Source organism: Lytechinus pictus, chromosome 3 (genome assembly GCF_037042905.1).
Source record: "Lytechinus pictus isolate F3 Inbred chromosome 3, Lp3.0, whole genome shotgun sequence".
Classification (NCBI taxonomy): domain Eukaryota; kingdom Metazoa; phylum Echinodermata; class Echinoidea; order Temnopleuroida; family Toxopneustidae; genus Lytechinus; species Lytechinus pictus.
Window position 1 is genome coordinate 35,730,656 of NC_087247.1, and position 24,167 is coordinate 35,754,822.

The window sequence follows — 24,167 nt, forward strand, 5'->3', positions numbered from 1 at the left end:
CATCTTACCCTTCTGCAGTCCTTGTAAACGCGATAACTTCAGTTTAACTTAACCTAGGCTCATATAATTTGGTGTGTTATATACTAGCATAGATCCCAGCAATTCTATTGATTTTAAGGTAAGAAGGTCAAAGGTGAAGTCGCCACCTTCCACTTCTCTTGCTTGACCATTAACTCCATTTTCCGCGTTACAGGCGGGCGTATTATGTGCTCGCTGTAGCGACACACTTGTTTTATATTCTTGAAGCTTATGTTCGTATATTTGTAAACTTCCATTAAGTTATTAACTTTATGACCAACTTTTATGAACATTTGTTTTATATGTAATTATTTTTGTTTTACCAATCTATCTCAGCCACTTCACCAGAGTTCAGTGATTGTGATCCACCCTGGTTCTTATTGGCTTCGTATTGGACGTGCCTCGGATCCTTATCCAGTAGCAGTACCACAAGTGATTGCTAGACGTAATCATGGTATGGAGAAAGACAGATTTGAAGAAAAGCTTCTTCACAGGAATGGGATTGGTGTAAGTGAATCTGAAACATGTTTTTTGTGAGATATCTCGGGATATATTCTGGTCTTCACTTGGATGTTTGTTTCATGCACTCTGCAAATTTTATATCAAGTGTTTTGAGGGGAAAAAAGAAAATCCAAATTATCAAATTTATTTTTGAAAAAAAAAAAAGAAAAGAGGGAGGTCTAACCTGACAGCAATTTGGCTTTAAAAATAAAATGTAGAAAAAATGAAAGATACCTATGGATACAGTTATGATGAAAATCGGTCACTTCATAGGTTAGGTAGTAATTCATCACTATATTTAACATTCAAATTATTTAAAAAAAAGGAATGAATTCAAACATCTATGAAAAAGACATATCTGAGTAAACAGAACAAGCAGGCAAAATGGCATACAATACATTACTATGATTATAAAAAAAAAAATCAGTTGAGAAAGGAGGGACAGGGGATAAATGAAGGAGTTGATACATTCAGAGGTGAAATAAAAAAGGAGCTCTGAGAGAGAAAGAGAGAGAGAGAATATAAGACAACATGTGACTTTCAAGGCAATGTTCCCAGCATACTTTTTACAGCATTTTTCCCCATATACAGTATTTTCCCCACATACAAGTATTTTCCCCCTCAAATTTTCTAATACCTCATAAATAGGCTATTTACTGCACTGAGTAATATTTTTTGAGTCCTCATAGACCCTCAAAAAATTCAGTAAAACTCCCAATTTGTTATTCGTTTTTTTTTCTCATAGGAGAATGCATTAGACTGTGTGGCTGATTAAATATACAGTTTGTGACTCTCTACCCCAATACCAGCAATTGGTCACCCAAGATTATTTCTCTAAGATCTCTCTTAAGTGTGAAATGCAGATCCTTATGTCATGTTCTCTAACTTGAATAAAAGTAAAACTAATTTTTTAGGGTTCATGATGACTCAAAATACATTATTCACAGAAGATTTATGGTGTCTGATGATTATTGAATGCATATAGATTTTCATTATTAATCAGTTTACGGGATTTGTATCACTTTGACATGAGGGAGCTACTCCTACATAACTTGACAAAATTAAAATAAGGTTAGCTTTGGGGTGATGAAAATTATGAAACAGAGGTAAAATTGTTAGATTGTTTAATTTTTTGAAGCATATAATTTCACATTTCCAAAAGAATAGTGTCACTTGAACCCTGACCAGGGAATTGTGCCAATCCTAATAATTGTTCTCTCAAATAATAACTTTTGATTGTCATTTGTTAAATATTTTTGTCATAAAGAGAGAGTAAAATTGTTATTGTACCTTCTGAAAGTGTTAACATTTTAAAATTTACTTGAATGCACACACCTCCCAAGTACTAGTATTATGTACATAGAGCAATTTTCATGAACTTCATATGCATTGTTGGATCACTGCTATACCTAATGTATCAATAATTTTCATTTATCGAGTAGTTCTTTAAAAAAAAAATAATAATTCACATATTTTTGCCAGTAATATATGACATTTTGATTTATTTGATTCAAGATCAAAAGAAGCATGTAAAGTCAAGTAGAACCACAACATGACCGTCAAGTTGGGTGTATATATATGCAATTTTTTTGCTAAAAGTTGTAGTATAGGGTGTCTACTTCAAGAATCTGACGGGCACCCTCGGGCATTTTCTTAAATTGACGTCATAGGCCACGCCCACTTTTTACATACCTCTTAAATATGACTTTCATATTTTACGAAATAAACTTGTCATGTTAAGTATCAAATTAAAGCTAATGAAAAAATCAAATGCACAAATATGGATCACTGGGCATTTAAATCACGCATATTGAAGTTAAAGGTCAGTTAAGGTCATAAAAGGTCAAGTTGGGTCAGAAATGTAAGCAATACAACACATAATGCGGTCTATCTCATGTTTGGAATACAAACAAGTTTGGCATTGTATGTATTCTTTGCTGATAGTTATGTTGAGGATGTGTATATGTAGAATCTGACAGGGGCTACTTTGGGGCACAGGGGCAATGCCATTTTCTGATGTCATAAACCACACCATCCTTTCTTACATTCCTCTTGTTACTCTTCTATTGTGCGGAATCAACATATATCATAATTATGTGGGATATCAAATTATAGCAAATGCTAAATCAAATCCATATATGTGAATCACAAGGCATTTAGAACGCATTCATGGCAATTAAAGGTCATTTAAGATCATGAAAGGTCAAATTAAGTCACAAATGTAAGCAATGCAACATATAATGATAATGATAATCATGTTTGAAATATACATGTAAACAAGTTGGGCAATATATGTGTTTTGGGCTTTAGGTTATGAATCTGACAGGGGCTACATTGGTACTCTTGGGGCAACGTTATTTTCTGACGTCATAAACCACACCATCTTTTTCACATAGGTCAACCTTTTAATTATGATTTATCTCTTTAATAGTGTCATTGTCTAATTCAGGGGTATGTCTGCAACATACATGTAACTTTCTTGTATGAAAATAGCTGATTAAATCTCATTTCTCTGCTGTAGCATTCTGGTAGCTCTGCTCTCAGAGAACAGGCATTGAAGATGGTGGAACAGGCAATATGGTCACGCAAAACATCGCAAGGACACAGGAGAGAAAGTGTTCACACATCAGAGGTAAGATTCATCCATCGGCAATATTGGCCGACTATCGTAAAGTATAAGACATTTGTTGGTGACATTTGTCATAGTGTGATTAATATACTTGGAGGACTTCAATAGAAAGCCAAGTAAGATTTGCTGTAATAGACAAAAAAGGGTATTTGAAATTTTATAAATAATTATAAAGGATCTACATGTAAAAGGGTTGCTCTTCTGCATAACGTCAAACATGATGTTGTGAAATTAAACCTATCAAGAGATGAAAGAATTTATTTCAAAACAAATTTTGGGGCTGTGCGTAGTTCAGAAGATCTTACCAAGTATGCACATCTTATACTTGAGAAAAATGAATTTTAGTCTTTCTTTCAATCTCTCCATGATATTCTACATTTATTTTGATGCCCAGGTTTTATTGACAAATTTTGACTAGTTGTACGTAATTATAAGCATATAGGATCTTCTTGTTTTAAATTGCAGTTATACAGGGCTCGACACTAGCGCCGGTCCGACGGTCCCAGACCGGTAAAAATCACTGTCGGACCAGTAGATTTTCAGAAATAGCAAGATTTACTGGTCCGACATGACCAGTAAAAAATATCATTGTCGGGCCAGTAATTTTTCCAAAAATAGCAAGATTTATGGGTCCGACATAAACAGTAATAAAAACTATTGTTGGGCCAGTAACTTTTTCAGAAATGGTCAAATTCGCTAGTCCAACATAAACATGAAAAATATTCCATGACTCAAATTGCGAACCATTTTCCTCCCGTTAAATTCTGGCATTCACATACAGAACACACACAGAATGAATCGCATGCAATTTTTGATAGGGTAACATACAGTGTACACGTGGCTAGCCAGCCACACAGCCCACATGGTAAATTTCCTACTGGCTGCACGAACGAAGCTTGGCTAACCTCTGGCAGAAATCTAATGAAAAGCTTTTATAATGTCCATATTTCCTAAAAATTTGCCAAAATTGGGGTAACTCTGTCATTTGTAAGCAGTAAAAGGAGAAATTTTCACTTCTGTTTTAGTTCAAAGAGATCGGGTTTCGAGTGATATCGTCTGAATACATGATAGCCCCACATACTAGTATGCATTTGTGTGTGTGTTGATACACTTGGTTTCTTTCGTAGCTAGTACTAGTATATTTTAATTGAGCCAAAAAGAAACTGATAATTTATTTATGATGATAGTTTTAGCTTTCTTCCATTGTTTTCTTTCAATCTTTCTTTCCTTCTTTCTTTTCAATCTTTCTTTGTTTCTTCCCTCTCTTCTTTTACTGTCTTTCTTTTTTAATTTTCCCTTTTTCTTTGTCTTTTGTTCTTTCATTCTTTCTGTCCTGTTAATATTTTTCTCTATTTCTAATGCTCTTTCTTTTTCTTTCTTTTTTGATTTCCTTCTTTCTTTAATTCTTGAGTCCATCCATCCTATCTTTATCTCTTCTTTCTTTCTTCATTTCCTTCCTTCTTTTCCCCTTTCTTTCCTTCACTCTTTGTTACTTTCTTTCTTTCCTCATTCCATCCATCCTTTCTTTACCCTTTCTTGTTTTTATTCCTTCTTTCAGCCCTTTCTCTCTTTCATTCCTTCCTTTCTTCTTTGTCTTTTGTTCTTTCTTTTTCCCCTTTGTTCCATCTACCCTTTTACCTTTTCTTTCTTCCTTTTATTTACTGCTTGCCTCCTTTCCTTTCTTTCTTTGAAGTTTGGTCTTTCTTTTTTGTTCTTCCTTTCATTTATTCTTTTACATTTTCTTTCTTTTTTTATATTGCTTGCTTGCTTCCTTCCTTCTTTAATCCTACCCAAAATTCTTTTTTCCTTCTATCATTTTCCATTTTCTTGATTTCTTCCTTCTTTCAATCCTTTCTTTCTGTTTTCCTTCTTTCTATCTCTCCTTTTATCCTTTCTTTCTTTTTTTATTCCTTCTTTCCTTCTTTCTTTCATTACTTTGTCTTTTGTTCTTTCTTTCTATATTGCTTGCTTCATTTCTTTCCTTCTTTCTTTCATTCTTTTTTTCTTTTGTTCTTTCTTTCCTTCCTTTCCTTCTTTGTTTTTTTTTTCCTTCCTTCACATTTTTTCTTTACTTTTTTCTTCCTTCGTTTCTTTTATTCTTTCTTTTTTCCTTCTTTCCATCTCTCCTTTTACCCTTTCTTTCTTGTTTTATTGCTTCTTTCCTTCTTTCTTTTTCTTTTTTCATTACTTTCTGTCTTTTTTCTTTCTTTATTGCTTGCATCATTTCTTTCCTTCTTTTTTTTTCTTTCTTTCTTTCTTTCTTTCCTTCCTTTTTTTCTTTAGTTCTTTCTTTCTTATTTTTGTTCTTTCTTTCCTTCCTTTCCTTCTTTCTTTCTTTAGTTCTTTCTTTTTTTCCTTCCTTCACATCTATCCTTTCTTTACCTTTGCTTTTTTCTTCCTTCCTTTCTTTTATTCTTTCTTCCTTTCTTTCTTTTTGTCTTTCATTCATTCATTCCTTCATTTTTTTTTTTTGGGGGGGGGGTAACAAGAAAGGACAGCAAAATAAACTCACGCCTTTTTTTAATGTTTTCTTTATTTTTTGGGACCAGTAGATTTTAGGTTCGGACCAGTAAAAAATTGAAAAACTGGGTATCTACTGGTCCGACATGAATAGGTTGGACCAGTAGAAAAAAAGGGTTAGTGTGGAGCCCTGAGTTATATAAAAAACTTATGGGTTTAGATCTTAGATGCCAAAGTTGATTTTTTGGGGAAAACAGGAATGTTTGACAATATTTTACACTGGTTCCCCCCCCATTTTTATGGTCTCGTCTGCATAGCAGAGCTAGACTGTAGGCACCACTTATCCAATGCGGTGTCGTCAACAACGAAATCTTAACCAAGGTTAAGTCAGGGTGCGACATAAGCGCTTGCCCGATTGCCCGGGGCAAGTAACAGAGTCGGGCAAGTGCTTTGAAGCAAAGACAAAAACTGCTTGCCCGAATCGGGCAAGCAAAATTCTCCTATGGAAATTATATTTTAGAAAGATTCCCCATATTTCACCATCAAAATATAGAAAAGAAAAAGAGACAGAAAAAAAGCAATATCATTAAAGGAGAATGAAACCCTAGAAACCAGCTGAATCCATATAAAAGAGAAAAATCAAAGAAACATATTGTTGAAAGTTTGAGGAAGATTGAATGAATAATAAGAAAGTTATGAGCATTTGAATATTGAGATCACTAATGCCATGTAGATCCTCCCATTGGCAATGCGACCAAGATCTGTGATGTCGCACACGTACAACTCCCTCATTACTTTAGTACTTATTTCACTTATATTCTCACTTTTATAGAGTCTATCACAAGGTGAGGTGTTCTCTTTATGAGAGGACAAGTACAGAGGTTTCACAACATTATATCATTGATGAATCGTTTGTCATATGATTAGAATGAGCAAAAAGAGATGTTTTGGGGTATATTTTCAGTGTCCAAAACTGGACAACTCTCCCCTTTTGGACACTGAAAATGTACCCCAAAACATCTCTTTTTGCTCATTCTAATCATATGACAAACGATTCATCATTGATATAATGTTGTGAAACCTCTATACTTGTCCTCTCATAAAGAGAACACCTCACCTTGTGATAGACTCTATAAAAGTGAGAATATAAGTGAAATAAGTACTAAAGTAATGAGGGAGTTGTACGTGTGTGACATCACAGATCTTGGTTGCATTGCCAATGGGAGGATCTACATGGCATTAGTGATCTCAATTTTCAAATGCTCATAACTTTCTTATCATTCATTCAATCTTCCTCAAACTTTCAACAATATGTTTCTTTGATTTTTCTCTTTGATATGGATTCAGCTGGTTTCAAGGGTTTCATTCTCCTTTAATTTCTTCTTTCAAAAAGTTTATAATTCGAATTGCAAAATTTGCGCCATTTTCTGCAATAAACACACAGCTCAGCGACGTACACACACACACAGAATCAATGGCAGTCTAGCATACATAGCTAGCTAGCGCCTAGTCCACGCAGCCGATGCACGTAGTAAAGTTTCTACGGTGTACGGTGCTGCACGAACGAAGTTTGCTCTGGAAGAAATCTCCCACAGAACTGTCAAAATTCACATTTCTCACCAATGAAAATTCTTGTAATGTCCATATTTCCTAAAAATTGGGGTAGCTCTGTCATTTGTAAGCAGTAAAAGGAGAAATTTTCACTTCTGTTATGCTTAAAAACGATCGGGTTTCGAATGATCGTCTGTATCGCACACACTTGAAATACATTGTTTGACAGTCCCACATATGCATTTGTGTGTATGTTGATAAACGTGGTTTCTTTCGTAACTATTTTTTTTTGCCAAGGAAATTGATAAATTTTCTTCTTTATTTATGACTGGATAGTTTGAGCTTTCTTCCTCTCTATATTCTTTCTTTCTGCCTATCTTTCCTTCTTTTGAATCTCTCTTTATTTCTTTAAATTTCCTTTCTTTTGTTCATTTTTTCTGTTACTATAGCTAGCTGTATGCTTTCTTTTTGTCATTCTTTTCTTTCTATCTTTTTTTCTTTCTTCCTTCCATCCAACCTTTGTTTACCTCTTTCTTTAATCCTTCCGTCCATCCATTCTTTACCTTTTCTTCCTGTCTTTTTTTCTTCCTTACTTTCTTCATCCCTTTTAGTCTTTCTTTTCTTTCTTTATTTCTTTCCTTCATTCCTAATTCCTTTCTTTTTGTCTTTCATTCTTTCTTTTTCCTTCCTTCCTTTCTTTCCTTCTTTCTTTCTTTCTGTTTTTCTTTATTTCTGTCTTTCGTACGTCTTTTGATCTTTCTTTTTTCAATCCATCCTTTCTTTTCTTCCCTATTTTTTCTTTCTGCCTTCCTTCATTTCTTTCAGTCTTTCGTTGTATCTTTCTTTTCTTTTTTTTTCCTTCCTTCCATCTATCCTTATACCTTTTCTTTCTTCCTATCTTCCTTCTTTCCTTTCTGTCATTTTCTTTCTTTCTCTTTTCCTTCCTTCCATCAATCCTTTACCTTTTCTTTTTCTCTTTTCTTTCTTCCTTTCTTTCTTTTTACCTTTTTTTTTTCTTTTTCTTTTTTTTTTGTCTTTTGTTCTTTTGATTTTTTTTTTCCATCCATCCTTCCTTTTCTTCCTTATTTTTTCTTTCTGCCTTCCTTCATTCCTTCCTTCATTTCTTTCTGTCTTTTGTTGTATCTTTCTTTTCCTTTTTTCTTTTTTTTCCTTCCTTCCATTTATCCTTATACCTTTTCTTTCTTCCTATCTTCCTTCTTTCCTTTCTCTCATTTTCTTTCTTTCCCTTTTCCTTCCTTTCTGTTTACCTTTTTTCTTTCTTGTTTTCCTTTTATTCATTCCTTTCTTCCTTCCTTTCTCTTCCTCTCATTTTTTTTGTATCTTTTTCTTTCTTTCTTTTTTCTTTCCATCCTTTCCCTTCTTTCTTCCTTTCTTTCTTTCCATCTTTCTCTTCCCCGCAGCCATTCTCTATCTCTCTCTTTATTTCTTTTTTCTTTCTTTTTTCCTTCCTTTGTTTCTTCGTCCTTTCTGTCTTTCTTCTTACTTTTTTTTCTTTCATTCTCTCCCCCTCTCTTCATTTTTTTTCTCTGGTTATTTTCAGTGATTTCCCCTTTTTCTATTGTGTGTCCTAGTCCCCTCCAAAATATATGGAAAATATACGAGATTAGGAAATTAATTAAAGAGCATATTTACCATTTATTTTGTCATGATGTTCAAGATAAAAATCATTAAAAAAAAGAAATACAACTACAAGGTACATCAGTAGTCATGTTGAAAATGTATTTTTAAAGCCGTCAATGGTAATGTAAAACTATAAGGCTATAACTTGTTTTGAAGCAATAAAGGATTTTTTCGGGCAAGTGAAATCTATATTCGGGCAAGTATTTTCCAACTATTTGAAAATTTACTTGCCCGACTGGGCAAGTGCTTCAAAAAAGTTATGTAGCACCCTGTAAGTTCTTGAAATGTCATCATAATTTACAAAGTATATGGACCAAGTTCATCAAACTTGGACATAAGGGTAAATCAAGTATTACTGAACATTCTGCCTGAGTTTCAGCCTTTGAGGTCTCATGACCAAGGTAAAATGTCATTTAGGGTCAGTGAACTTATACAATGTTTGGGGACTCAACATCAAAATCTTAACCTAATGTTAGGTTTTTGAAATGCCGTCATAACTTTGAAATAGATCATGAGACTTGGACATAAAGGTAATGGTGTATCACTAAATGTACTGCTTTGGTTTCAATTCACATGACTATTATAAGGTCAAATGTCATTTAGGGTCACTGAACTTTGGCCATGTGGTATATGTTGAATTATTATCATAACTGAAAGTTTATGGATCTATTTCATGAAACTTGGACTTAAGGTAATGGTGGTATCATTGAACATCCTGCCTGAGTTTCAGGTCACATGACTAAGGTCAAAGGTCATTTAAGGTCAATGAACTTTGGCTATGTTGGGGGTATTTGTTGAATTGACATCATTCTTTGAAAGTTTATGGATCTAGTTCATGAAACTTGGACATAGGGGTAATGTTGACTAATCAAGTGTCACTAGTCATCTTGCACAAGCTTTAGGTCACATGATCAAGGTCAAAGTTCATTTAGGTTCAATGGAAATAGTATTTTCTTACCATATGAACAGTGTTTGTTTTTTTCAAAGTCAGCACTGCTGCTGGATTGAATCATGTAATGCTGACGAGACTGCCAGAGTCATTCATCTTGTTTAGATGTTGTAAAGAGGAAAAGATGAATATGTTTCATTCTAGTGGGCATATTTTTGATAAAAATTCTGCATTCTGGGTAAAAAAAAACGTTTGACAGTTTTGGGTGTGTTGGACCGAAGATGATAACTGGCAAGTTTTCTTGAACATAAAAAAATATATCACAAATATTGATGGACTCCAGAGAATGTTAGTGTTGATAATTTTGTCTGTTCTGTTGCCTGTTTCCTTGAACGATAAACAAGTGTAACTCATTCCTGTTAAACTTTTTTTATCCTGTATGTAGGTCCATAGCTTCAATGATTCTGTGAGTCACCAATCTGTGGATGAGTTTACTGATATGTCATGGACAGACACTGCAAACAATGCAGAATACTTCATTGGAGATCAGGTACATAAACATTGCTAGAAGGCCTATACAGTGCGTCCCAGAAAAAACGAAACCGAGATTAAGCGATGATTTATCATAACTTAATCACAAATACAATAGACAAATGACCTACCAATGTAAAGCTTAGAATCTCCTCTTTCATCTGATATTACTTAGATTATTCTCCATTCACGCATGAGTGAGCAAAAACAATTTGAAGAAAGGATATCAAAAACACATTTGGCGGGGGGTATCTGAATTTCAAAAAGAAAATCACATGCCTAAAAAGTTCAATATCTGCTCTTTTATTTGATACCTTGATCACAAAAAATGGTCAAGAAGTAAAAAAGTTATGTTCCCTCGAAACAATGCTTGTATTAAATAAACGTGTTTTCACCGGCTTCCCACAGAAGCTATCGCATGGTTAAGAAAAGACTAAATGCATGGCTGATCGTCAACAAAACAGAGTGTCAAGTGTGTTTGAACGCTAGCCTGTAGAACCTCTTAATTTTATGAAATTATTGAAATTCAAGCCTTATTTCAAATAACCAGAACTTTTAAATTTCTTGACCATTTTCTGTAATTGAGGTATCAAATTAAAGGGCAGATATTGAACTTTTTAAAAATGTGGTTTTCTTTTTGAAACCCAGATACAGCCCGCCAAATGACTTTTTGGTATCCCTCTTCAAATTGTTTTTGCTCACTCATGCATGAATGAGAACTATTTTAAGTAATTTCAAATAAAAGAGGAGATTCTAAGCTTTACAATGGTAGGTCATTTGTCTATTGTATTTGTGATTAAGTTATGATAAATCATCGATAAATCTCGGTTTCGTTTTTTGTGGGACGCACTGCATATTATGCCTCTGCTATTCACTAAGTTTGTTGTCACCAAAATGTTGAACTGGTATTTGGACCATTGTTATGTTTAGTAATGTTTAGAGTACATTTTATATTTTCATAATTTATGGTCTTTTATTTATAAAAAAATTGTAATTTTTCTGTGTATAAGTACAAGGGAATCACCTCTTAACCAAGATCAAGTTTTTGAAATATCATCATAACTTTGGAAGTATAAGGACCTCTGTCATTAAACCTCATCATAAGGGTGATCAAGTGTCACTGTCAAGTGTCACTAGGCCCATGTCATAAAATGTTGATATGATAGCAACTCGTGTTGGAATGTCAAATGCCATGGCAACAGTGAAAATTCTGCTTTCTGATTGGCTCTTCCGATGAAAGTTGGCATTCCGGGAAGAGTTACCATCATAGCAACTTTTTTATGAAATGGGGGCCCTGGCAAGTTTCAGGTCACATGATAAAGGCAATAGGTCACACTTGATACACATAAAATAGATATTGAAGGTCGGTCAGACCACAAAGTTATTAAGTTTACTTGGTGAGACATAAGTGTCCTCTACTATACCATACCATTCATCAGTTTTTATTCATTTTTTTGTGTGAAAAAATATTAATAGAAATTACAGTCATTTGGTCAAATTTGATAAAAGAAATAATAGTCTCAGGTTTTGATAGGGTCTGTTTTTAGGGACAATTTTTTTTTAACCTGCATTTGATCTGAATCAAACAAATAGTCCCAAAACAAAAAAGATTAGCAGTTCAAAGGTGTGATCATGAATGGATTTGCCAGATGTTTTATCCGACTAAGTCTGATTTATCTTGATTAAACGCTCCCTGGTTCATGTATTAAATCTCATAATTTACTCACATAAAGTAAAGTAAAAAAATATAGAGAAATTGGGCCTTGCAACCTATCATACACATTTTTGTCGCAATCATGCAATCCATAGCTACAAATAAAGAGACTAAAAATACCCTTGGACTATAAGAGTTAAAGGTCAAGTCCACCCCAGAAAAATGTTGATTTAAATAAATAGAGAAAAATCAAACTAGCACAACACTGAAAATTTCATCAAAATCGGATGTAAAATAAGAAAGTTATGACATTTCAAAATTTCGATTATTTTTCACAAGAGAGTGATATGCACAACTGAGTGACAATAGTCGATGATGTCCCTCACTCACTATTTCTTTTGTTTATTATTGTTTGAATTATACAATATTTCATTTTTTACAAATTTGACAATAAGGACCGACTTGACTGAACCATATAGTATTAAACAATGCTAATTCCACATGTTCAGGGAGGAATTAATCGTTGTTTCACTTGACAGTGAGGAGAAAATTAGAATATTTCATATTTCATATAATAAAATATAAAAGAAATAGTGAGTGGATGACGTCATCACTCTCCTCATTTGCATACCAACCAGTATGTGCATATAACTGTTGTGTGAAATTAAGGGAAACTTTAAAATGTCATGACTTTCTTATTTTACATCCGATTTTGATGAAATTTTCAGTGTTATGTTTGTTGGATTTTTCTCTTTTTATTCAAATCAACTTTTTGTTGGAGTGGACTTGTCCTTTAATAATCATTTTCCTTTGTTATGAACAATTCTGTAAAAAATGAAATTTGCTTTTAAGTTATATTCCCCCTTTTATCCTGAATAGGTAATGTAAAATGGAAATTCTCCATTGACTCTTAAAGCCTATTTAAAGCTTGAATAAGCCCTTTTTAAAGCAAAATAAAATCACTGCTGAAGGAGGATGCTAGATTAAAAAAAACATCAATAAATTCATCTTTGTAGAGAAATTATTTTTCGAATACAAAGTGTAATCCCATTGATCACAAAAGTGTACAATGCACCATTGGCAGTGGATGTGTGTTTGAAAAAAAATTGTGCATAGCCAAATCTTCAATGATATACTGGCTACAAGTAGGAATTGTTTGTGTATAATTTGCATTTTTGTTTTCTATTAAGGCACTTTACCTCGAGAATTCATCAGATTACAATGTTCAATGGCCAATGAAGCATGGTCAGCTGAATCTTCATAACAATGTGGGCGGTTCTATATCTGATTTAAAAAAACATCAATAAATTCATCTTTGTAGAGAAATTATTTTTCGAATACAAGGTGTAATCCCATTGATCACAAAAGTGTACAATGCACCATTGGCAGTGGATGTGTGTTTGAAAAAAAATTGTGCATAGCCAAATCTTCAATGACATACTGGCTACAAGTAGGAATTGTTTGTGTATGATTTGCATTTTTGTTTTCTATTAAGGCACTTTATCTCGAGAATTCATCAGATTACAATGTTCAATGGCCAATGAAGCATGGTCAGCTGAATCTTCATAACAATGTGGGCGGTTCTATATCTGCTGTCATTCAAGACCTGTGCACGTTGTGGGGTCATGTATTAGACAAAAGTTTGGGAATTCCACCTGAAGAATTAGAGGTAAGCTTTTCTTATTCACTCTTGCCTTGGTGACCAGTTGAAGAATTGTCAAGTATTTCTAATGCTGCTATGACGCTTGGACGATTTTGGGGCCCGAATAGTTTATGACTAGTTTGCGCATCTAATCGTGCCATGTCGTGTAGTGTCATTGCGGGACAATGCTTGAAGTGTCGTGCCAAAATGTTAGAATTTTAAAAATTTTCGCATTACAAATTTTTGTAGGGCAAAGTCATGCCATGGCACGAGTGGCATGCATTTTACGACTAGTACACGACTAGTTCATGAATAGGTTACACAAGTCTCAGATAAAAGGCATACGCATGCGCAGTTTGGCTATAACAAATGGCTATTCAAAAATCATTGTTGAGTCTGATTTCATGCACCAGTGGATGATGATGAAGTGAATGATGTGGTAGTGCGTGGACTATTTGTAAACACCGGGTGAACTTGTCTTCCGATCTTGTGAACTAGTAGGAACCTTGGCGCTAACCACTTAGGCACTTTGTGCTCAATTGATCTATCGTATCAATGCCAGGACCAAAACTTGTGCAAGTGTCATAGCAGCATTATACATGTAGGTCTGTTCATTAAATCTCAGTCTAGTAGTCAAGTCACCATGGTCCAAGGCAGAGTCACCATTTTGAAATATCTTATGTATTTTATTAGGCTTATGTCTTCAAACAAGGAAGTTTATGGTATATCATGTAACCCATTCACAGTGTCACTATTTGTGTGTAGTAAAGTCAAGCATGCATTATAACTTAACAGCTTTGTGAAGTAGCCCCCATAGGCCCTGTAACATTTACAATCAAGCATAATTTTAAGCCTAGATGGCAAACCATGTATTATAATTAACAATCTATTATAATCCCATCCCCCTCCTACCTGACAGATAATCAAATGCATGGGTCAGGAGAGGTGGTTGTTGAACTATAAGGCAGTAGTATGGAAGATGTTGATCATCATAGTAGTAGAGAATCGCTATAGGAGTTGATCTGGAGATCAACTACATGTATATTGATTATAAGGCTGTATTTTGGGGAATCATCTACCTGTCAGTTCCATTTTCTTTCTTCTGATAGCAGTAAAGATTCTTTTAATTGCCATAAAGATTCTTTTGATTGATCAACTTCCTTACTCTGTTTAAAAATGTAGTTTAAGGGGTATTGAAGTGGGGGTTTTGAGGTCAAGGCTTACATACATGTAGGCAAAAGACAATTCTGTATGGAATTTATTGATATCAATAAAGTACATAACCCTTTTAGGGATCTTCTTTAAACTTGGTCCATGTATGTATGTATGTATATAGAAGCAAAGATTTTTGGGTCATGAGGTCAAAGGTCACAGAGGTCATGATAAATGAAGAGCTTTTCGATCAACTTCAAACTTGGCTTATGTTTGCATTTGGGGTTGGCAATAATCAGATCAGATTCTAGGTTGATGAGATTATATTGCAGAAAACAATAATTTCTTGAGAAAGTCTTTGATATCAAAGGTTGTCACCCTATTATCACAGATCAAGACCTGAGTCATTAACATAAACTTACCATTAGGTGGTTTCAAACCGCCTCGATCACAAGAATCCCCGTTAAATTACGAGAACTTTTTTAGGCTGAAAAATACCCATTAATTATTCCTGCATTCACACCGCCCTGAAACATACCCTTCAGGATAAGTTCCTGAAGTTACGAGCATGCGCAGTATGGTCTGATAAGCAGCAAGGCGCGAAATTCAAAATCACTAGCCCAGCAGCAACCCATGCACGGCGCCGCACCCAACGACACGCTGGGCTAAAAGTTCCCGTAATTTGCTTTCAGACCGCCAAAATACCCACGACCTTGGAAAAATCCCCGCGAAAGTTCTCGTAATTTCGCCAAGTACCTACTATTTATCGGGTATTTTCTTTCGGGGATATTACGCGTAGTTTGCTTTCACACCGCCAAAATACCTGGTATTTTCTGATCGGGGTAAATTTCCCGATCAGAGAATACCTGGAACTGGAGAACTTCGAGGCGGTCTGAAACCACCTATTGTGAAATCTTGAAATTTTAGCTGATAACTGACAACACTTATGATAACACAATGTATTAATATTGCTCTTGGTAAAATACCAAAATTTGATGGAATTCCATGTTTATTTTGCTCATTTTGTTCAAGTCTTTTGATTCCCAGCTTTAACTTAATACACATAGTAGATAAGAGTTTTGCATTCTTATGCCTCGACCAACCCTTTACTATACTGTATTTATTTATATTTTACAGAAATATAGAGCAATACTTTTAATTCCTGACATTTACCACAGACCTCACATAAAGGAACTGGTCAAACTACTTTTAATTGACCTACGCTTTGAAGCAGCTATTGTTCATCAGGTATGTTTTTTTAGCATGAAGTGACAACCCTTCACTTATTTTATACTTTGATATATGAAAATAAGAAAAAAATACACAGTGGCTGGGGGCTATTTAGCTCCTTGAATGCTCAAAAGAGCTATGGAAACTAAAAAAAGAAGCCATTGAAATGTCCATTCATTACAATGTCAAAGATTATATAATGTTGCAGATTTAGGCAGTAAGTTTTGAAATGAAGTCTCTGAAAAAAATTATTATATACTCAGAAAACATGTGACATATACATGTACACTACTATCCAAGAACATTTTCGTTCCCAATTTATTTGTGCATTATTTCCTCCTATCTATGTGAACTAAAAAAAAAAAAAAAATCTGCAGACACCTTGACAAATATAGTAGCTATATAGAAACCTTTCAAAAAAATCAAATCAAATAAAATTTGCCTGAGATACATTAGTTATTGGGTATCATAAATGGTAGCTGCAGCATGTGCTTTAAATGTGAATGCACAACTTTTATGGTTAAATTAACAAATCCTATGATAATAGTGAATTTAGTCCCTTTCAAAATAAAAATGTTTTTGATTTAGCTACTTCTGGAATGGAGCCTGACTTTCCAATCAATTTCTGCCAACCTTCAAAAATATATTTTAACGCGATATGGTGCATTTTATTTTGAATTTCTAAGATGAGTAGTAGATCAAGCTACATTTGGATTTCAGCTCTTTCTACTGAATATTGAAATATTGGGTAAGTTTAATAGGCTTATGTAAATTTCTAGAACAAAATATAAACTTCCTGATCTTATCAAAGCCTGAAATGACATGGCATGCCGCAAATTCTCTGTAAGATTGTTAAAAGCTAATGAGAAGTTACTGAAGGTTGGCATTGGTGTATTCTTAAAGGAATCTGTGTGTGCAACGTATGGTAGTGGACTTTGCAGTGCCTGTGTTGTTGATGTTGGGGACCAGAAGACATCAGTATGTTGTGTGGAGGATGGGCTTTCTCATCGTAATACAAGGTACAGTATGCATAAGAAGAAACAGATGGAAACTGTCCAGTAATTAGAATAGTTTTAGTAAGGACTTTCCTAAAACAATTTGAGAAAAGTTTACATCAAGCTGGAGAATTTTCAAGGTAAAAAAAATAGTTTACAAAAAAAGCTGTGTATATACCGTATATTCAGATGTGGAGTTAGTATGATACATGAAGTGAAAATATTTTAAACTGTGTACTTTTAATTCATTTCTAGAAATTTATGTCATTGCAGATATGTCAAAAAAAAATGGGAAGCTTTCTTTAATTTTCAAGTGGTGGAGCTGCAGTTATGGACAAACTGTCAGCTGAATTGTCCTCTTTGAAATCTAAGTTGGGGAAGAAAACTGTATTGACATGTAAGGATAATTCAAAGTAATTGTGTTTAAAATTCTGTTGATTTGGACTAAATTCATGTTTGTTAATATTTTTTATTTGCTTTCACTTAATCATTCTCGTGAATTTGTGTGAAGTCTGTCAATGTTGTCCTTTACAACAGGGGATGGAGCGAACAACATGATACAACTTCGAGTGGGTTTTCTTATATGATAATTATCTCATATTATGTGTACTTTATATATTTATTATGCAGGGTGTGTATGACATATGGGGGGAAAGACATCACAAGGACTTTTACATGGTTGCTGGAGAAAGCCCGTTTTCCATACAGAGAATGCAAGCCAGAGAAAACTATGGATGCACTCCTGTTGATTGAATTGAAAGAAACATTTTGCCATCTTGATCAGGTACCTTACAATTAGTTTGTTAGAGGAGATAGAATAATTAGTAATAGGAGCCAGAGTAGTAGAAGAAATAGTAGTAGTAGTTGGGGAAGTGTTTGGTAGAAGTAGAGCCACAGGGAAAAAATACACGGGGGCTGGAAGCGATTTTGCCCCCGAAAGGCTCTAAAGAGCCCTCGAAGCTAAAAAAGGAGTCCTGGAAAATCTCCATTCATTGCAATTTTTAAAGCTTATCCAATGTTGCACATATCAGCAGTAAGTTGTGAAGGGTAGCCCCTGAAAAAAAATCTAGATTAAGCAGTAGAATTGTAAGAAGTAGTGGTAGAAGCAGTGGTGGAGGTGAAAATTTATATTTGGCTTAAGGTGACCTTAAGTAGTAGGACAAGGAGTAGTAGTAGCATTAGGTAGTAGCAGTATTAGTAGTAGTAGTAGTAGTAGGAGATGGTAGTGGTGGTAGTAGTAGTGGTAGTAGTGGTGGTAGTAGTAGTGGTAGTAGTAGTAGTAGTAGTAGTAGTAGTAGTAGTAGTAGTGGTGGTGGTGGTGGTGGTGGTGGTGGTGGTGGTGGTGGTGGTAGTAGTAGTAGTAGTGGTAGTAGTGGTGGTAGTTGGGGTAGTGGTGGTAGTAGTAGTAGTAGTAGTAGTAGTAGTAGTAGTAGTACTAATAGTGGTAGAAGTGGTAGTAGTGGTGGTAGTGGTGGTAGTAGTAGTAGCAGTAGTTGTTGTTGCCCCCCCCCCCTTAGGTGACCATATAATCACAACTTGAGAACACACTAGTAAAATAGCCTATATACTATAGGTGTATCTTGTAGAAGAATAGAGTTCAATATTCATTACTAAGGTGACCAATAAGAATATTAATAGTAGGCCGAAGAGTAGTAGTAGCAGCAGTAAGTATTAGTAGAAGTAGTTGCCCTTTGGTGACCATATTGATCACAATTTAGGAATACACTAGTAAAATAGCCAATATGCTAGAGGTGTAAATTGAAGAATAAGAGTTTAGTGTTCATTTGTTCATACGTTCATACTGTGCATCCCAAAACCAAGCATTATCCAAGCTTTATAATCACGAATATAGGAGGCAAATGACCTATCATTGTAAAGCTTAGATTCTCTTTCATCTTGTATACTTGGTTGAATCCTCATTTATGTGTGAATAAGTAAAAATAATGTAGAAAAGATTTTTTTAAAATCATTTTTAGACGTCATCTTAACTATATAAAAAAAATCTTGTCTCAATAGTTCCATGTCTGCTCTTTAAATACATATATGTTACCTCAATCAAAAACAATGATCAAGGAATAACAAAGATAATTTTTGAATTTCAAGAACTTTATTGAATGAAGTTTTACAGGCTAGCTATCAGACTAACTCAACACTATTTGTTTATGATCAGCCATGCACAGGCGCATATCCAGGGGGGGGGGGGGGCACGGTGCACGTGCCCCCCCCCCCCCATTTGAGAAGCAAAATTAAAATTTGTAATGTAAAATGACATTAAAACTGAGATGTGCCCCCCCCCTTTTGAAATTGAAGACCTTTTTCTTGTCAAATTTTTTCGGGTACGAAATATCCTTAATTTGTGGTTCAAAACCTTATTTATTAATTTTTTTTTTTGGGTACGAAATATCCTTAATTTGTGGTTGAAAACCTTTGGCTTGTCAAAATTTTCCTCCAAAAAATTTGCCCCCCCCCCCCCTTTTGGGAAATTCTGGATCCGCCCCTGGCCATGCATAAAGACTTTTATCATTGAGTGATAACTACATGTATGGTACATTTTCTGTCAAAAAACATTTGTTTAAGACCCAGACCGGACCCAAAAATGAAATTGACAAATCATATACCATTCAAAAGCTAATAAACTACTCAATACAGAAATGCAAGCTTTATGCATTTTCATCACCTAACAGCTGAGTATTTTGCTTAAGAATAGCTCCAATTATCGGGCTTAGAAATTAAACTTTCATGTAAATGCTTTCACCGGCCTCGAGACTGTGACATGTTGTGTTAGAAGCGGTGTAATTCTATAGAGTTGTACACAGGAAAAGTGGGTGATTTTTCCCCCTTTCAGATAGTTTCTTCACTTCTTTTCTGCAAGCTTAACAGCTTTTTACTAGTTTTTCCCATATTTTATTTTTTTGCTTATTTGGCACAGCTTTCAAATTGTATCTGCATTCAGATTATGTGTAACAAGTTTTCCTGACATAGCAATTTAGGCCTGATAAGAGCTAAGAACAGAAATCACAAAATCTAGTGAAGAGTTGTAGATTTTCATCCGTTTGAGCACTAGAATAATTGTCATTGTCATTTTTTTCTGCAAATTAAAAAAAAATTGAATTCAGAATCTGAAAAGCAGAAAAATAACCCCTTTTTTCAGTGTACAAGCCTATGGAATCACAATGCTTCTAACACAACTTGATGTCACGGTCTTGAGGTTGGAGAAAGGCAATGGAAAGCCTTTTGTCCAAATCCCCCGTGAAACCCATTAATTTTAGTTTTTCTTCAGCAAAATACTCAGCTGTCAAGCGGTGGATATGCATAAAACTGACACTGTTGTACTATGTAGCTTACATATTTCCAATTTGTCAATTGCACTTTTGGCTCCAGTCTTGATCTATGGAAATGCATGCTTTTTTTTTTAAGAGATAGAACTTTGTTATTCTGTGGTTATTTTTTTATTTAGGTATCAAATAATAGAGCAAATATTGAACTATTTAGACATGTGATTTATCCAGATACCGTCTGCCAAGTGGCTGTTATCATTTCTTTATTTTGTTTTTACTCAATGTACATGAGTGAGTAATCATTTGAGTTATACCAGAAGAGAGAGGAGACTCGAAGCTTCACTAGGAAAGATCATTTGCTTGTCTTTTGTATCAGTGATTAAGTTCTGATAGATCATTAATATTTTTTCTGGGATGCCCTGAACACATGTGTATTTATTTATTCATTCATATATTACATGTACTTTAGTTAACTTTTGTATTGCATTCATTTATTTAAATGACTGCTCACTTTTTGAATATTCATTTTATATTTATTCTGATGGGGTACCATTCTTAGATTCTCTTTAGAGCAATGTGTTTACAATCTGTTTATTTCATCAGGATTTTGATGGCATACAAATACTGGATTTCCAAGTTTGTTACCCAAACCAGCCCATGCTGACCTACCAAATGAAACTGGGTGATGAGACCCTGCAGGCTCCAATGGCCATCTTTTATCCGCAGTTGTTTGGGGTGGTGGATGAAAAGATGACCTTCACTCAGCAGCGAAACCAGGGTGATCCTGAAGATATTCATGATGAGCTTTATCTGCTGCAGACTCAGAACCAGCAACAGCAGGTATGTCTTCACAAAGGTATTTGTCTGGAAACTTTCCCCAAAAATGGCAGCCAAAACTTATAACAATTTAGGTTAGCCGATTTCACTAAAAATATTAAAAAGATCAGAAAAAATATCAATTTTATTATTTTCACAAATTTTTACTTCATTTTGTAACTTTACTTTTCAAAGAAGATAAATTATTTCTGTGTAGAATAAAGAAGAAATGCAATGAAATGGTAGTATTAGATATTAAAATCATAGTAAAAAGAGAAGAAAAAACTTGAGAGAAAAAATGGAAAATATCATATTCATATTATAGAGCATTTTCCATGTTTTTAAGCTGTAAAACACAGTTTTTCATCACAAACCAGGTTTTTTAAGGAGAACATGAAATCAATCGTAATTATGCTAATGATATAAACCTACCTACATTAAGAAGATTTTTACTAAAACTTTACAAAATACATTTTCTGATTTTAGTTACTGACAAAAAGTTATATTAAATATTCTACATGTTTCTTTGGTGTTCCTGAATCTTTGACAATGAAGAAACTTGTTCTTCTTACAGAAGAAAAATTGTTGTTTCTTTGGATATACCGCATCCGATTTTCAAGTTTAAATAGGGGAAAAAAGTGTGGTTTCTTTACCGGAGAATACAGTATAGTTTTTGTATGACCCACAAAATCTATTAAGCTGCTTATTATTTTTAGCAAGAGAGAGATAAGTGTGAATTACTGTGAAGTTGTTCACTCCCCTTTTTAGCTTTATTAGGTTCTTCATTGCCATCATACTCTGTTTTTCAATGTTCCGTCCAATAGGTAGAAATCAAGCATGTTTTCATGCAACTTTTTCTCAACAATGTGTCAATCATAGTTTGTGCACAAGGTCTCATATGAAAGATGAAAAAATGAATATTAAAGTTATTAACTTTGTTTTCCGAATACATAGCAGTAAAAGTCAGAAAAACTCACTCATATTCATAATTTGCTGCAGTTTCAATTGTTCTAATGCAGTCATGCATGCATTATGAACGTTGACATGGGCTTCAAATAAAAGAGGGGAAGTGTATCTTTTCATTGATGTACATCTAATGAAACAAATTTATAATTATGATGGCAAAAAATTACACTTAATTCCGGTTTCCCTTTTTCTGTGACGCACTGTATACTAAGTGGTGTTAGACAGAAATGCATATAGAATATTGACTAACTGGAAATTGGACGAAGTGATTAATGGGCTAAATGGCAATTAAACCATATGGTTTGTAGACCAACTGGTTGTAGATTTCCTATCAGATAAAATGAAGAGTTAAGTACACAAAACAGATGTAGAACAAGTGGCAAGTTACAGTAAGATTGTTCATCTCTTTAGTTTAGACAAGTTTATTAATGTTCTTCTTTTATAGTTCCAAGTTCTATTCTTTAAGGCCAAGTTGAATGATAAAGAGTTCCTCAATATTCCAGGCTGGTTATCCAACAATGCAATATTTTTTATACACATAGTATATATATAAAAGAAAAATAATGCAATTTATATTAATAACTGTAGTCTTGTACATTGTACAGAGTTATTCACTTTTTATACTGCAAATATGTTGCCAAGGAACAAAATAATGCTAATCAGAACTCCAATTATTCCTATTTTCCAATGAAAATAAAAAGCCATCATTAGTTTTGTCATACTTCTTCATATATCTTTAATTATTTGATTTGACATTTGTGTATCAATCCTTAACCGTCCATGCCTCCTCAGAGGACAGTTTCATACATATTTTCAATTACATGATTAAGTTTTACATAGTGCTGTCGATAATGTATTAATCAAATACCTCCTTTCTTGCCTTCAGAGCCTGTTAGAGGAAACTTTCCATATAGCCATCATAAGTTATGTCTTCACGTGTTTTTCAATTATTTGATTTGACATTTGAGAATCAATCCTTAGCCACCCATGCCTCCTCAGAGGATAGTTGAGCCTGGTATGTTAAGGGGGTAAAAAATTCATTTTTGTCTCACCTGCATAGCAGAGTGAGACTAAAGGCGCCGCTTTTCCGACGGCGGCGGCGGCGTCAACACCAAATCTTAACCTGAGGTTAAGTTTTTGAAATGACAGCATAACTTAGAAAGTATATGGACCTAGTTCATGAAACTTGGCCATAAGGTTAATCAAGTATTACTGAACATCCTGCCTGAGTTTCATGTCACATGACCAAGGTCAAAGGTCATTTAGGGTCAATGAACTTAGACCATGTTGGGGGAATCAACATCAAAATCTTAACCTAAGGTTAAGTTTTTGAAATGTCATCATAACTTAGAAAATATATGGACCTAGTTCATGAAACTTATACATAAGGTTAATCAAGTATCAATGAACATCCTGCTTGAGTTTCACATCACATGACCAAGGTCAAAGGTCATTTAGAGTCAATGAACTTTGGCCGAATTGGGGGTATCTGTTGAATTACCATCATAACTTTGAATGTTTATGGATCTGATTCATGAAACTTGGACATAATAGTAATCAAGTATTACTGAACATCCTGTGCAAGTTTCAGGTCACATGATCAAGGTCAAAGGTCATTTAGGGTCAATGAACTTTGGCCAAATTGGGGTATTTGTTGAATTACAGCCATAAATTTGAAAGTGTGTTGGTCTAGTTCATAAAACTTGGACATAATAGTAATCAAGTATCACTGAACATCCTGTGCAAGTTTCAGGTCACATGATCAAGGTCAAAGGTCATGTTAAGGTCAAAGAACTTTGGCCACGTTGGGGGTATTTGTTGAATTGCCATCATATCTCTATAAGTGTATTGGTCTAGTTCATAAAACGTGGAAATAAGAGTAACCAAGTATCACTGAACATCTTGTGCGAGTTATAGTAGTTTTCAAAATCAGCACTGCTGCTATATTGAATCGCGTGATACAGGTGAGACGGCCAGAGGCATTCCACTTGTTATATGCTTATGATGTAATCACTGCAAGATTTCTCATTGATATCTAAGGTTAATAAAATCCATATTTGTTTATTTGGTAAGGTCCGGAAGCGAATAGGGGCATTCAACTTTGCTGTCACAGACAGACGCTTTTGAGAAATATTGATTTGGTCCTATTTTGACAGTCTTTAGATTGCCTTGAGTTTTGTTTGCAAGTAATTATAGATGAAACACCAGTTTGCT

General features: G+C 34.3%; 1 protein-coding gene across 1 annotated transcript in view; it reads left to right on the forward strand.

The window, feature by feature from the left end:
• Positions 1–24,167, forward strand: part of LOC129257360 (actin-related protein 8-like) — a 29,826-nt gene extending 5,659 nt beyond the window's left edge. The window contains exons 2-9 of the mRNA XM_064096920.1: positions 355–525; positions 3,041–3,151; positions 10,135–10,239; positions 13,370–13,543; positions 15,806–15,916; positions 16,802–16,917; positions 17,524–17,677; positions 20,775–24,167. Of these exons, the coding sequence (XP_063952990.1) occupies positions 355–525; positions 3,041–3,151; positions 10,135–10,239; positions 13,370–13,543; positions 15,806–15,916; positions 16,802–16,917; positions 17,524–17,677; positions 20,775–21,074 (1,242 nt within the window). The 3' untranslated portion in view covers positions 21,075–24,167. The remainder of the gene's footprint in view (positions 1–354; positions 526–3,040; positions 3,152–10,134; positions 10,240–13,369; positions 13,544–15,805; positions 15,917–16,801; positions 16,918–17,523; positions 17,678–20,774) is intronic.